The sequence below is a fragment of the Nyctereutes procyonoides genome, unplaced genomic scaffold, assembly GCF_905146905.1.
Source record: "Nyctereutes procyonoides isolate TBG_1078 unplaced genomic scaffold, NYPRO_anot_genome, whole genome shotgun sequence".
Lineage (NCBI taxonomy): Eukaryota > Metazoa > Chordata > Mammalia > Carnivora > Canidae > Nyctereutes > Nyctereutes procyonoides.
This window is the reverse complement of record NW_026575134.1, coordinates 33062758-33078657: the sequence shown is the minus strand read 5'-3', so window position 1 is coordinate 33078657 and position 15900 is coordinate 33062758. Positions and strand designations below refer to the sequence as shown.

The window sequence follows — 15900 nt, the reverse complement described above, 5'->3', positions numbered from 1 at the left end:
GAGAGAGAGAGAGAAAGTGCACATATAAATGGGAGAAGGAGCAGAGGGAGAGGGAAAAGCACACCATTCCTTGCCTAGTGCAGAGCCTGATGCAGGGCTCAATCCCAGGACCCTTGAGATCATGACCTGAGCCAAAGGCAGCTGCTTAACCAATGAGCTGTCCAGGTGCCCTATAGTGTTTGTCAGTTTTCTTGATGAAAATGTTCCCTAGAGCTGATATCAAGCTAGCAACATGGTGTGACTGAATCTGTGGCACTGGGACGTGATGTTCAGTATTACACTATTATGTAATCATTTCTACCGTGGGATAGAGTAGACACAAATAACCTCAAGAACATAGGTAATATGTAATAATTGGGAAATCATACATTTGAAAGGTTATTATTTTTGTTTGCAATATAATTTAATTGTAAATTTATATAATTGAGTTTTTAATAACAGCCATGTTTAACAATGCACAAAATTCTTAAAAAGATGACAGTGCTCTCATGAGTAAGTAGGCTCCAGCACACTGCTGAAATTGCAGGACCGATTTCTTTTTAGTTTGATGGTAGATAGATCGATGGGATGTAGGAGGCCTTACTTGTCATACACAGACATGCTAGATTAAAATATTTTTTTAATAGTTGAGCTAACAAAATTAAATCTCTTGGTCCTAGAGATGAAAAAGGAATCACAAAAGTTTGTGAACATTGAAGGTATATATATCATGGTGGGAAACCAGACCCTATTTATATCTTACTTTGATTTTATGACTCCAAGGGGGCTAGGAGTTTAGGCTGCAGGCTCCATGTGTTGCAGAGAGCTAGAACTGGGCTCTTGACATAATGACATAATGATGAGAGCCAGGAACCAGTACTCTGTGGGAAAAACTATGCACCAGACTGAGGCTGCATGCAGCTTGCCAGCACGTGGGCTCTAGATTTCCTGAGAAATTGGGAGTCCTTTTCCTCTGCTCTTCTCCTCTCAAGTGAGATCTCTGCATTCTTCTACACTTTGAATCACATCAAAGTCCTGAACTGAGAAACAATGAGTCAGTGAACCCTTCTAGGCCTTTGCAGAGATGGTGAAAAAGACACCTTCACAATTTGGACACAGGTGGTGGTTCTGCAGAAGATAACTCCTGTTGGGGATGAGTCCCGGGGAAAAATTACAATACATGGAGGGAAATCCAGTGCCCCGAGAAATTGCACATGCACTTGATGGAAGAGTCGTGTATGTGATAGAATAATCTCAAAGGGCTTTAAAATAAGCACATATACCATATTTGAGGAGATAGAGAAAGCAATATGATCTACAAGATAAAAATAGGATATGGGAAAACAAAAAACAAGCTGATTTAAGAAAGAACCAGATATGTTTTTAGAAACAAAAAGTACAATCTCTCAAATAAAATTTCTGCAGACACAGTGACTCAGTGGATGGTGAAGCAGTGTGTTAGATATAGCTGAAGAGAGAATTAGTGAATTGGGGGGATAGATCTGAGAAAATCCCCATAATGTGCAGTACTGAAATTGGATTGTGTTCATGTCAAAGCCTGATTTTTTAAAACTTTGGTATCAAATATAAACTTTGCTCAAATTTAAATATTTTTATGCCTTGATATTTAATAACACAGAGGAGCCATGAACATTTTGCCATTTTATGAGTTTGATACTTTGGAGAATTGGTTATTGTTGGACTTTATAAACAGTAATAGAACAACATAGAACAGTGTCTGGTACATTATAGGTACTTCATAAATAAGTATTGATTGAATGAAGGAAGGAGTGAAATGTTAGAATAAAATCATAGCTGTTACTTAGAAATGGTTGATTTCAGAAGTGAGCAAAGCCCTTAGGACTCATACTTTACAACTTAGCTCCTATTTTTCATTTTTTTAAATAAAGATTTTATTTATTTATTAATGAGAGATACACAGAGAGAGAGGCAGAGGGAGAAGCAGGCTCCATACAGGGAGCCCGACGTGGGACTCGATCCCGGGTCTCCAGATCATGCCCCAGGCTGAAGGCGGCGTTAAACCGCTGAGCCACCCAGGCTGCCCCTATTTTTCATTTTAATTTGTTGATAGTCATTTTGGAGGTAATCACATAAAGTATCACTGTTAACATGTGTGTTCTCCAGGAAAGCTTGGCTTCTGAAAAACTAAGAGTATAAATTAATGAATTAGGGGTTTTTCCTCCATGGTTCTAGGTGAATTGAACAAAGATTGTGTTATGCTAAGTTTCCATCTGATGACAGCTTGCCCACTCTGGACTGGTCAGTAGCAAGGTGGGTGGGATTCTTAACTGTAGTCTATACTGTGTCTTTTGTTTATAAGAGACATGCAAGTCCTGACTAGATGGGACATTACTAAGATGCAGTTACGAGCTATTATCCACTGAATTCTTCCTGTCTTGCTTAAAAAAAAAAAAAAAAGGCAAGGAGAGGAACACCACACAAATGAGAGTTTTCACTACAACTTTAAATTATCCTTAAATTCGAAAACTTTTTCAGTCTCACACAATTGAGAAGTCTCACTTTCTCATTTCAAAAGTGGGCAGGTTGGGTGAATTTTGTTCATGACGGACTGGTTATTTGACTCTCTGCACCGTGCATTTTCCTTGAGCAGGTGCGGACCTTCTATTTGAAGGTACTTGGTGAAGAGGAGAGGAAACGCCTGTGCGAGAACATTGCTGGCCATCTGAAGGACGCACAACTTTTCATCCAGAAGAAAGCGGTGAGTGATACTTCGTAAGCTGACGGTGACATCTGCTGGCCGGAGAAGAGAGCACAGCTGGTTTAAAAAGAAGTGTGTTCTTTTTAACAAAAGTCCCTTGTGTTCTACGTGAATCTAATCAGACTTAAAAAAAAATCGTACTAATCCCCAACCCACCTCCAATTCTTCTCTCTGCATGTTGTATCTCCAGTGAATGTGGCCTATACCTATGAAACCTTTAGCTCCTTGGCCAGTGTATAATAAGTGAATTGAATTCAGGGCGAATTTTGTCCTATGCTCTTCATTGACTGCAGCCAAGTTCTGTACCAGAGTCATGTCCAATATAAGAGTGTGTCTCCTGCCACAATTTTGCTTCGACTTTAGAAGATAAGAAATACAGATTTGCATTTTTGTCTTGGGAAGCCTGTCTAACCACTTGTGTCATGAGACCTAACCCTCCTTCAGAAGCAACTAGAAACTTGCACGCTCTCTGGGGAGAACTGAGCTAATTCCAAACTCAGGCTGAACTGAGCTGAGGTGCCAGGGTATTTCTAATGGCAGCTCACTGTGCTACGTGGAGGCTTCTCACTTGGCAGTTTTGGGCCTGCCACAGGAGTTAGCTTCTTGGAAATTGAGGCAACCCCACAGTTTCCTTGTCTCTTGGTTGCTGCTTCTCTGTTCAAAGGGGCAGCTGGGCCGGCAGCTCTCTGGGATGTGTTCAAAGGCCTGGAGACAAGTACCAGCAGGCCGGGTGCTTTCTCTGTAGGCAAAGTCCTATGTCTTTCACAAATGCGTGTATGAAAAATAACCTTTTAAATTGCCGTCTGCAGCACATAGCTGGACAGTTGCTCTGTGACGTAGGTGAGGGCAGGTCTTATCTGACCGGTAAGAATGAGTGAGACTGTGTAAGTCGCAGAACTGGGCTTGAACCCTTGGCATCCTTGTCTTGCTGGTGCTGGAGCTGTAAGGCTTTGTGTGGGTTGACGATGTCCCCCTCCTGCTGTCTGCCTCTGACCAGCCCGCGGTCAGGAATTCCTGCTTGAAGCATGTGGGGTTGCCCAGCAGGTGCCAGTGTCTTTGTATATATACCTCACTTTAAATTCAGGCAGTGCCTGGGCCCATCTCTTCATACAAATCACCATGACTTGTTGGGCCTCTCTGAGGTCAGCTCGTTAACATGCTGTCAGTGCCGCTCCCCTCCTGTGTGTTTTTCTTGCAGTATTCTATGAGGTAGGTTTAATTATTTTGCTCATTTTATGGGGAGTGGACACTGAAGCTCAGAGGGATGGCTTATCCAAGGTAGCTCAGCCAGTATGTGCCAGAGTTTTCCCCCGGACCCTCCAAATCTTACTTAGTGGTGTTAAGCACCGTGTTGCTCTACCTTCAGGGTAAACACTGGGAAACACACACTGGGGACTGGCCTCGTAGGAGTCTAAGGTCATATTTGCATTCTTTTCATCTGGTTTCAGGTCAAGAACTTCAGTGATGTCCACCCTGACTACGGGGCCCGCATTCAGGCTCTTTTGGACAAATACAATGCTGAGAAACCTAAGGTGAGCCCAGAGCAGCCTGGCCGTGGAAGAGGGTGTCCTGAATCAGAATGGATCAGATGGTTTGGTTTCCTGTTATGAGGATTCTTCTCAGGGACAACTATTAGATTTTTTTTTAAGCTGTTCGGATACTCATTTGATAGGCAAAGAACTCACCCGCAAAGCACATACTCTTCACTTCAGCTCTGGCCCACGTAAGGTCGTGGAAGTAAATGCAATTCCCACTGGTTATTATTTTCATTCGAGCACAAATTAAAGCTAAGATAAATACCAAGTTGCTGCTGCTGAGCGAGTTAATTAACCTGCTGGTCTTGTTCTTTTAAAACAGAACGCGATTCACACCTTTATGCAGCATGGGTCTCACCTGGCTGCCAGGGAAAAAGCCAATCTGTGAGAGTCGTGCCCCAGGTTGCTCTCCACCTGTGAAGCAAAGCGTGGTGTTCGCACACGTACCCACCCTTCGCTGGATAGAAGATTCTCCTGTGCTAGTGCGCAGATGCAAGCTTACGCCTTTAAAATAAGCCAGGTTTCTATCGCAAGTAATGTAGCAGTGGCTTTTAATGCTATTTCCCTAGGGGAAGTAAGGGTAGGGCTTAACAATGATAGAAAAGAAAATATATTTGCTTTTGGCGGTGGGTTGGATTATTCACTTAAAATGACTAGAATGAAAGTTTCTGGCAGAAATATGATTTTATTTGATAAGATAAAGTCTTGGTGAAATTAGTATGTTTATATATATCATCTCATGGCCTTATTATATAAAAGTATGGCTGTAATTATGTAAGAAGAAAAGATGATCTACCCATAAATTTAAATTTTTCTCAGTTCCATATGGAAAAAAACACATTTAATGCATTGATGTCTTTTGAAAATAACTTCAGTGACATCATAGCTTAATGCTTATTCCTGCCTGGAATTGATCGATTTTTTTAAAACCTGGAATTACATTCATGCTAATATAGCATTGATTTTACAACAGACTGATTTCTAATTGCTACATTTTTACAATAAAATAATCTGTACATAAGAAGAATGGTATTTGCTTTCTTTCGGCCCCATATAAAAATTGGACTTTTAATGTGAATGTCAGGTGTTATCAGATGCTTCCCCTTAAAATTGAAAATCACAAAGATACTATATTGTTTGTTTAAACCAGTAACCTTTAGACACAGCCTTCTGAGACACCGGACACCAGAAGTTTTAATTCTGTTGGGAAAATAGTAAATTCCTTAACTTTGAAAATTACTGAGATCTCTTTTCCACTAGCTCACTTCTTTATCTAATTATGAATTTTTAAAATAAGAAGCTCCAGTTCTTTTTTTCTTTAACTCATCCTTGCTTATCATGCTTAAAATCAAGTGGAGTGTTTTAAAGGTGAACTCTTGAGTATAAATGAAAACCTGTTTTCTTTGAAAATCTTTATCCCCTTCACCTCAGATCTTCAAAACCAGTTTTTACTTACTCTCAGGAATTCCTTGAGATCTTGGGCTTCAGGAAACCATTGGACCCCTAGTAGACACAAACTTGCAATCTTTTAGTTCAGACTATTTCCCCCACCCTGCCAAATTCTCCTGCCCAAATCCTTCCTGTATCTGAGTGTGCTTGGAGACTGTTACATCTGTCAACATAGAAAGTAAAATTTTCCATCCGTGCCTAGTGGTGAATACTCTTCAATATAGTGACTTCACTACCGTTCTGGCTTTTTTACAGTATTAAATATATATGATAAACTTATAAAAATTAATGTTACTCAATGGGGACGGAGCTTATTTAAAAATTGGTTATAAACACAAAGATGGAGTTTTAAGATAATTCTCTGTTATGGTCTATTTTGTCATCTAGAAGTAAGTCACTAGCTAGAAATCACATGTATCTAACACGTTTCCTGTATATAAAGATCTGACACCTGGAAGTGTCTCCAGTTTTGCTCTGAGACCTCTTACTGTAATTTTCAAAGATAAATATTGATGAGGTTAACTTACCCAGTTAGGTTTTACGTCCTGAGTGGTAGTATCGAATCATATTCCTTTTTTTTAAAGATTATATTTATGTATTTGAGAGATGGTGAAAGAAAGAGAAAGAGAGTGTGAGCAGGGGGAGGGGCAGAGGCAGAGGGAGAAGCAGGCTCCCCGCTGAGCAAGGGGGCCCAGTGTGGGGCCTGACCCCAGGATCACGACCTGAGCCAAAGGCAGGCGTTTAACCGACTGAGCCACCAAGGTGCCCCGAATTATATTCCTTTTAAATGGCATTAAGATACATCCTAAGAGTTTCTGAGCCAAATTTATAAGGAGAACAAAATTAGTAAGAGGTGATGTGTCACGTGGCTTTGGGACAACATGGACCAGGATTTAAATCCATGCTCTCCGTTTTCTACCTATGGATATTTGAGCACGTTGCTTCCCCTCTCTGAGTATTAGTTCCCTCATCTCTGGGAACAATTAGGATCATATGGTGATTATTCAAAAATTCAACTTTGACCACCCCTTCTTTCCAGTGCAGCACCCCTAGGACCCTCTCTTGGTCAGCTTCTGCTTTGTAAAAAAACCACCTCAAAACTCAGTGACTTAAAACAACCATCATGTATCACTCATGTGTCCAGGTCAGCTAGGGCTCGGCTGACCTAGGCCGGGTTCAGCTGCGGTAGTTGTTGATGTGGCTCGGTGTCACATGTCTGTCATCCTTCTGGGGAGCATGGTGATGGCTAGTCCCTAGTGATGGCAGAAGCGTGAGGATGCAAGAAAAGGAAACCTACCGTTTTTCCTTTCTCAGGAAGCTGATATTGCAAGAGGAAAATCCCAACTGCGCAAGTGTTTTTCAAGCCTTTGTGTCATGCCCACTGATAGTTCACTGGCCAAAGCAAATCATATGGCTAAGCCCAAAATCCAAGGGTGAGGAATTGTACTCCACCCATGGAGATGACTCTGTGTGACACATCTCTGAACATTAATTTACTATAAACTCCCCCCCCCCATTAAGTTCTTCAACATGACTAGAACTTTCAATCAGTTCTCAGTGGTCATCACCTTGTTCGTGTCCTTATTTCCCTCCTTACTTTGTTTAGATCTTATCTGGTTCTAAATGATAACTACTCCAGAACCTAGCCTTGGTCAAGGACGCCTCTCAGTGACTCAGTTCCTGCCCTGGAAATGACCGTGACCGGAGCAAGCCACAGCCCTGTTGACTGGGCTTTTTAAAATTTGACCACAAACCTCAAGTGGGCTCTCGGCATGGCTTGGAAATCCATCTTTCCCTTCTCAGTAAACTCTCCCACTGGCTCCCCCTCTCCCTTCAGCTCCTTATTTCACCAAGGACACAATACCTTCCTTATCTTTTCTCCACTGAGGTCTTCCAACTTGCTGGGATTGACATCCACATGCTCTCCTGTTGACAGAGGTTGAGCTCTGCTCCTGAAGGCCAGACCTTGCGTGCACACTGACCCCAACCCTTCCCTCCTGCTCTTGGCTACCCCTGCCCTTTTCTGCATCATCCCTGTTAGCACACAGGCCTGCTGTTTCAAGTCTCCTCAAATCCTCTTTTGCCCTCGTAAGGCTCTCCTGCTATTCCCCCCTTCGTTAAAAAATATCTTAAAAAAGAATTGCCTTTTCTTGCTGTCCCCACTATCATCTGTCCTCTCTTGAACCTACTCCAATCAGGCTGCAGGGTCACCAGTGGCTTCCATGTTGCTAAAATCTGATGGCCCCATCCAGCAATGCCTCTTCTGGGTAAATACCCCAAAGAATTGAAAGCAGTGACTAGAAGTGGTATGTGTGCACCCCATGTTCATGGCATTACTCACCATGTCTAAAAGGTGGGAAAAACCCAAGTGTCCATCGATGGATGAATAAATAAACACAATTTGGTATATCCAGACAATGGAAATTTATTCAGGCTTAACAAGGAAGGAAATTCTAACACATGCTAGAACATGGATGACCCTTGAAGACATGGTGTGAGCCAGATGCAGATGGACAAATATGGTATCATTCCACTTATATGAGGTCCCTTTGGTGGTTCCCAGGGCTGGGGGACGGGAAACGGGGAGTTCTCGTGTTTAATGGTTACAGAGTTTCAGTTTGGCAACAGGAATAAGTTCTGGAGATGGATGGTGGTGATGGTTGCGAAACAGTGTGAATATATTTAATGCCGCTGAATTGTACACTTAAAAATTGTTAAAATAGGGACGCCTGGGTGGCTTAGTCGGTTAAGCAACTAACTCTTGGTATCAACTCAGGTCATGATCTTAAGCTCTTGAGAGTGAGCCCTGTGTCGGGTCGAGCTTTGTGCTTAGCGCAGAGTCGGCTTGGGACTTTCTCTCCCTCTCCCTCTGCCCTTACCCCCTGCTCTTTCTCTCAAATAAATAAATAAATCTTTTTTAAAAAGGTTAAAATACGGGCAGCCCCGGTGGCACAGTGGTTTAGTGCCTCCTGCAGCCCGGGGTGTGATCCTGGAGACCTGGGATCGAGTCCCACGTCAGGCTCCCTGCATGGAGCCTGCTTCTCCCTCTGCCTGTGTCTCTGCCTCTCTCTTTCTGTGTCTCTATGAATAAATAAAATAAAAAAATATTTAAAAGAAGTTAAAATACTAAATTTTGTTATATATATTTTAGCACAATGAAAAAATCCAGTGGTCCATTCTTATTCTTTACTTACATGGACTCTTAGTGTTTGACACAGTGGATCATTGGAATCTCTTTTATTGTTTTTAAATAATAGTTTTTTTGAGATATGATTTACTACATACCATAGAATTCGAACAATTAAGGTATACAATTCGGTGGTCTCGAGTATATATACACAAGGTTGTGTAATTAGCACAATTGACTTTAGGACATTTTTGGCACTTCCCTGCCCCCACCCCCCCGAAGCTCTGTACCATCAGCAGTCACTCACTGTTCCCCCAACTGACTCCTGCCCCAACCCGTGCCCATCACCAGTCCACCTGCTGTGTTAGACATGCCTACTCTGCACATTTCACTTAAATGGAGTCCTTTAATAGATGGTCTTTTTGACTGGCTTCTCGCACTTAGCATGTCTTCAAGGTTCTTACATGTTGCAGCATGCGTGAGTCCTTCACTTTTATTGCCAAATAATATCCCATTGTATGGATATGCTATGTTTTATTTGCCCATTCATCTGTTAGTAGACACATGGGTGTCTCCAGTTGTCGGCTGCTATGAATAATGCTGCTGAGAACGTTCACGTACATGCTTTTGGGTGGACACATGTTTTCATTTCTTATATTCTTACCTTAAAAGGCATTTTCACTTAACCTCTGGCGCACCTGTCTGAAGATCAGCTCCTGGGATTTCATTTATTTATTTATTTATAAATATCTATGTGAGAGACAGAGCACAAGTAGGAGGGGGAGAGGGAGAGAGAAACTTCAGCAGACTCTGCACTGAGCACTGAGCTAATGTGTGGCTCGATCCCATGACCCCGATATCATGACCAGAGCCAAAACCAAGAGTGGGACTCTCAAGCGCCACCAGGTGCCCCTCCACTCCTGGTATCTTAAATCACTTGCTCTTCTGAAAGGAAGACTTGGTCTGGGCTTTTAAGCTCTGGAAAAGATCTCCTTGTTCTTTTCAACTTCAGTGTCAGAATTTTGGCTTAAAAATACATTACTTTTGTATTTTCCTGCTAAAGGAATATCACTTTAACTTACCTACTCGAGAAATGAGTTTTAAGATCTCAGCATGTGCTTTTCTGAGAGAAGAGTAGGCAGACTGCTTGGGCATTTCTTTGCCTCTTAGTTCATGGTACCATAAAGCAAATGGCCAAATTCCATTTTAAATGTCCCGATAAGACAAACTGAAGGCTTTAAAATCCTTATCAGAGCTTTTAAAGATGTGAAAGGTTATACAGGTGAACTTCAAAATACTTTTGAATTTTGGACAATGTTGAACGATCCCATATGAATATACTGAAAGTTTTCTATGGAAAGCTCTCTTGCAATCTTTTTTTTTTTTTTAAAGGATCGTATTCCCTCACTTGACTGTTTGATAAGTGAATTTTACATTGTTTTGTAGTGGGTTTTTTTACTTGCTTTGGTATCTTTTGCTTAAGGTGTGGTATTTTAAGCGGCTCTTTGTATTTTCCATTCTTTAATGGATTGTATCATGAAGCTATATGTTTAAGTAAAGTTCACGTTTTGAAGAATATAGTGGGTTGAATGATGTCCTGCGATAGGATATGCCTGTGTCCCAACCTCCAGAACCTCTGGAGGTGACCTTATTTGGAAAAGATGTTTGCAGGTGTCATTAAGCTAAGGGTCTCAAGATACGATCATCTTGGATTATCCAGATGGTTCCTAAATCCAGTGATGAGGATTCTTCTTAGAGGCGAAAGGGGAGAAGGAGGGGCAGGCCACATGCAGATTGAGGCAAAGATTTGAATTGGAATTGGAAGCCATAAGCAAAGGAGGCCTGGAGCCACCCGAATCTGAAGAAGGAAAGGAGAGATTCTTTCCTAGAGCCTAGGGAGGGGTCATGGCTCTGCCAACACCTTGATTTCGGGCTTCCAGCTTCCAGAACTGGGAGAGAATGAATTCCTCTTGTTTTAAGCCACTAAATTTGGTAATTTTTCATGGACAGCTCTGGGAACCCAGGTGTCCCAATCCCCTGATTTTTAGATAAGGTAACTAATTCATAGTAAGAAACAAAACAAAACCTCAAAACAGCTGCCTCAGAAAAAGTGTGTGTGTGTGTGTGTCTGTGTGTGATTTGTGATATAACAAAAGCATGTCTGTAGGCCCCACTGGCCCATAGATTTCATTTTGCAAAGGGGACCCTCTGTCTTAGGATGTAGGTGGTGGGTAGGATCGTTGCATCTATTTCTTGCATCATTTGGAGCTCTTTAAAAATCTCATCTCAGGGCACCTGGGTGGCTTAGTTAAGCATCTGCCTTTGGCTCAGGTCATGATCCCAGGGTCCCACGTTGGGCTCCCTGTTCAGTGGGGAGCCTGCCTCTTTCTCTCTTTCCTCTGCTCCAACCCCCTACTCGTTCTCTCTCTCTCTCTCAAATAAGTAAAATCTTTAAAAAAAAAAAAATCTCCATCTCCAAAATGCTAAGAAATGGAAGTCTCAGCAAAGGTCTTACAGGCCGCTAATGCTTTCCCGAGTCTGCCTTGCCCAACTTAACAATACAGAGACATTTTAACGTGTTAAATATTTTATTCACATTGTTTATAAACTATATCCACCTGGAAAACACAGGAATCCAAAAATAGATTATTTTACAGTAATTCACATTTTTTAGAACAAGTTGCATTTGAAGTGAAGCTCTAAGCACGGAGGTCCTCGTCCTGTATGGTGTTCCAGTGCCTGGTCGCATGAAGCAGGAAGCTCTGCTGGAGCAGTAGTCCTCGGGGCCAGCCACCTGGTCGTGGGTCACCGATGGCTTCCCTACCCCACCCGAGAGCCACGAGAAGACGTCAGTGCAGACCTTAACCTGTCATCATTTACTGCTATCAATTCACTGTCCGTCCTTTTGCCAAGGAGATGTGTCTTAGAGCTTTTGGGTACATGCCAGGAAGACAAAGCCAAGGAGCCTTATAATGGAATCGGCCGTTACGGAGGTGTCAGGACAGGGCCAGCTCCAAGGTTTAACGTCATGGCCACAGAATCAACAAGCTACAACCTTGTGGTGCTGACACCTTGGATCAGAAACAGCAGTGATTTGGAAATGGGGCGCAAGTCCCCGCTGACTAACTCTGCTGCCCCCCACCACCGGGAGAAGAGGGGGAGTTAACTCAGCAGGAATTAATTATGTGCCTAACTTTCAGTGTGTTGCTCTAGGATGGTCGTGGGAGTTTTGCTGAGTGGCCCACACGACGCTCTGGTTCAGAAACGTACCATTCACCTCTGCTAAATCCAATCCTGTCCCAGCTCGATGCAGCCGCTCTCTTATTTAATTGAGGCACTTTTTCTATGGCATTTGACTCGCACGATTTTAAAGCTACAGTATGTTTGTCTTACCCACCTGTCACCCCCTCCTACTCTACTAGCTACCAAATAGTCACTTTTCCTTTGCGAGCTGCCGCAGTTAAATAAAGGCTCAAGCTTCTGAGCCTTTCCAATGGGAGCACTGGGTGAGTCTCTAAGGGCAGAGGTGGATCCTTTTGCTCAGAGTAGCACCAATAGCTCGGGCTATTGTGTTTCTGCAACTCTTGATTAGGGAAAGGATGTTTGATCGGGCTCATTCCTTCCTTCCCTTGGGTAAAAAAAAAAAAAAAAAAGGAATTTCTTAAAGGGTTGCTGTCACCGTGGGAACAGACAACAACAACTCTGAATCCACATGGAAGCTGAGAGGTGGAGAAACTTTATCAGCACACTTGCAGGTTAACAACAACAGCAAAAAAAGACTTTCAAATGTCTATTGCAATCCGATGGCGTAGAAGACAAGACGTCTGTAAGAGGAGCTCGATGCTGGAGCAGATCATAGCTTGTCTTCCTGCCACCCGTGTGCATTTTTTCCAAATTTGTACACTAGCCTTCGGTCGACCCGCTCCAAAATTCCTGTTTTGTAGTAGTACCTGGGAAAGACAGCAGAAGGAGAAATGTGGGGAGGCCTGCACCCCAGGAAGATAACAGAACATAAACATGTTCCTCGTCCGCCCAGGTGACCCGGCTGGTCTTTGGTCGGTCACCCTGGTATTTTCACACCCTGTGATCACCTTACACTGAAACCTTTCCCAGACGTCTTGAGGACTAAACCTTGCCACACTCAGATCAGAACCGGGTTCTGCGTGTGTATGTGTGGGGCGGCCTGCGTTTAGAGCCCCCCTCCCCGGGGGCCACTGCCAAGGATGGGGAGGACGGCAGGCCGATTACTGACCCTAATCCCACTTGTAACTAAGCACCGAGGTGCTGTCCCATGACCTTGCTACCACCAAGGAAAACGCTGCAAAACCCATCCAGTTCTCTGTGGCTGGCCGTTTTACAGAACTCTGCCCGAAGGCTCGGGGCATTTTGTGCTGTGAACTCACCTCAGGGCTCTGCTCAACTTTTCATACGTCATTCTGTCATTTTTCTTCCTTTGTCCCCACATCTTTGCCAGGGCTTCTGATTTTACCACCCGAAAAATACCTTGTTCCCTATCTTCCCATTCCAGGATGCCACAGTTTTCTTCGGGAGATAGAAGCAGGTCTCGCACAAATTCCCATAGATGAGAACTTTGGAGGCCTTTGGAAAAGGCAAAAAAAAAAAAAAAAAGAAGTTACTTAAAAAAAAAATTCTAAGAGCTATACAACTTCTCATTAACTCGGGACACCTGGGGGCCTTAGCAGTTGAGTGCCTGCCTGCCTTTACCCCAGGTCGTGATCCTTGGGTCCTGGGATCGAGTCCCGCATCGGGTTCCCTGCATGGAGCCTGCTTCTCCCTCTGCCTGTGTCTCTGCCTCTCTCTCTCTGTCTCTCATGAATAAATAAATAGAATCTTTAACCCCCCCCCCAAAAAAAACCTAATTAACTCATGAGAATTGCTGCTTTATTTTTTTATTTTATTTTTATTTTTTTTAAAGATTTTATTTATTTATTCATGATAGTCACAGAGAGAGAGAGAGAGAGAGGCAGAGACACAGGCAGAGGGAGAAGCAGGCTCCATGCAGGGAGCCCAACATGGGATTCGATCCCAGGTCTCCAGGATCGTGCCCTGGGCCAAAGGCAGGAGCTAAACCGCTGAGCCACCCAGGGATCCCTGCTGCTTTTTTAATGGGGTTATTTTCCCTATTATGACTGAGTGTTCTCCTTGGACCCTCACTGAGCTGTGAAATGTCTGCCTTCCATTAAAGCAATCATAAAATGCACACATAGAGACACCGAATTTACACTGACTTAGGAACACCATGGCTCACAGACTGTCCTTGCTTGGTGGAACAATGGACTAATTCTTAGGAATGAATAAAATGACGGGATGCTTGGGTGGCTCAGCGGTTGAGCGTCTGCCTTCGGCTCAGGGTGTGATCCCCGGGTCCTGGGATTGAGTCCTGCATCAGGCTCCCTTCTGGGAACCTGCTTCTCCCTCTGCCTGTGTCTCTGCCTCTCTCTCTGTGTCTCTCATGAATAAATAAGTAAAATCTTTTTTTTAAAAAAAGAATTAACAAAATGACAGTCAAATGACCTTTCCGACAGGTTGCACTAAAATCCCATATCCATACCTGTCTGGGTGGACCAAGCCTACAGTTATGCTTTTCAGTAAAGCTGGTGGTAATTGTCTTGTTCCACTAAGAGTTGTGGTAAAGGCTGGTTCTAGGGTCCAACTCCCTGGGCTTGGGTGCGGAATTCACCTCTTCCTAGCTCTGTAATCGTAATCTCTCCAGGAATCTGTAAAATGCGATCAGAAGAGTACCTACCTCACAGCAGAAGTTGGAGGATTATAATGTAATCCGTATCCAGTGACTGGCACCAAGCCTGGCAGACTTGATTCGGCCCTGGGTACGTCTGTTTTAGGGCCAGGAAAGGCTAAGAGAACTGCCAACACATGGTGATTTCCCTCCTCTGGTCCCTGAGCACTTTTTTTTTTTTTTTTGTATATTTTTTTATTGGAGTTCGATTTGCCAGAATATAGTATAACACCCAGTGCTCATCCGGTCAAGCTGGTCCCTGAGTACTCAGGAGAGAAGGACCCTCAGTAGACCAGGAGAAATAAACCCTTCACTCAGAGATTCACCACAGTTAGAAAACTTCCTTGCTTCCTCGCTTGCATTCTTAGGACACCACGTCCACGTGAAAAGAAGTGGAATTTTGATTACAAATCTGCTGTCTTCTTTGGGAAACAACCAGTGCCACTCAAGCCCTCAGTGTCCAAGCTTATCAGAGTACCTCGTCTCCTGAATGGCCTTAGGGAATGGGCAATGAGAAATGGCATCTCTACACTTACTCGTTCGACTCTGACTGTGACAGTCTTGGCTTTTGATGCCACTTGTTTTCAAGCAATTAGAATCAGCATCTGCAATAGAATGATGGATAGCGGTGGGAATGGGTCGGACCTCAAATCACCCCAGGGTGGTGAGCACCTGTGACCTGGACACCCCTGCGGTCAAAGACCCCACCCCGTGAGGTGCTCTGGGGGGTAAATTAGCGGGGGGAAGGTGTTTGCCTTCAGAGGGCATTTGTATCCAAGCACCAGGGACCTGCTGGGTGCCAGGTGCTGGGCTCCATGCAGGGAATAAGAGAGAACAAGACCTCCCCGCTCCCTGTGCATGCGGAGTTTCAGGACTCCTGGGCGAGGTGCAATACGTGTCACACAAACAAGTTAGCCCTCGTGGGTGTTATGAAGGAAGCAAGATAGAGAATGAAGGGTGGGGCGGAGTGCCCACTTGAGATGGAGAGGCCGGCGGTGGGTGGGGAGGCCTGTGTGCAAGAGGCATCTACGCGGATTCGAGGAGGTGAGAGTCTCCCCGAGGGAAGCAGCACGCGTGACGCCCAGCAGAGAGAGAGAGAGCCAGTGAGGCAGGCTCGCGGTGTGCCCAGGGAGGGGAAGCCGGCTGTTGGCACAGCCCACGGGGCCGTCCTGGCAGGCCCATCGTACGGACTTGGGGTTTTATTCAAAGAGTAAAGTGAAAACAAAAACAAAAACAAACAAACAAACAAACAAAAAAAAACAAAGAGTAAAGTGAAGACTTTGCAGTTTGACAAGATCCACATTTTAAGAAC

The 15900-nt window shown here is 43.8% G+C and overlaps 2 protein-coding genes across 4 annotated transcripts in view; one reads left to right on the top strand and one right to left on the bottom strand.

Annotated features, from left to right (window-relative positions):
- CAT (catalase) overlaps nucleotides 1–5281 on the top strand; it is a 41341-nt gene extending 36060 nt beyond the window's left edge. The window contains exons 11-13 of the mRNA XM_055300968.1: nucleotides 2612–2719; nucleotides 4168–4251; nucleotides 4577–5281. Of these exons, the coding sequence (XP_055156943.1) occupies nucleotides 2612–2719; nucleotides 4168–4251; nucleotides 4577–4642 (258 nt within the window). The 3' untranslated portion in view covers nucleotides 4643–5281. The remainder of the gene's footprint in view (nucleotides 1–2611; nucleotides 2720–4167; nucleotides 4252–4576) is intronic.
- A 7264-nt stretch (nucleotides 5282–12545) lies between these two features.
- The window catches only part of ELF5 (E74 like ETS transcription factor 5), a 42713-nt gene continuing 39358 nt past the window's right edge, over nucleotides 12546–15900 (bottom strand). For 2 of the 3 annotated variants that reach the window (XM_055300866.1, XM_055300867.1), the window contains exons 5-7: nucleotides 15125–15193; nucleotides 13234–13429; nucleotides 12546–12780 (exon numbers count right to left, since the gene is read on the bottom strand). In XM_055300866.1, the coding sequence (XP_055156841.1) occupies nucleotides 12684–12780; nucleotides 13234–13429; nucleotides 15125–15193 (362 nt within the window). In that variant the 3' untranslated portion in view covers nucleotides 12546–12683. The remainder of the gene's footprint in view (nucleotides 12781–13233; nucleotides 13430–15124; nucleotides 15194–15900) is intronic. The other variant, XM_055300868.1, reaches the window with a different exon arrangement.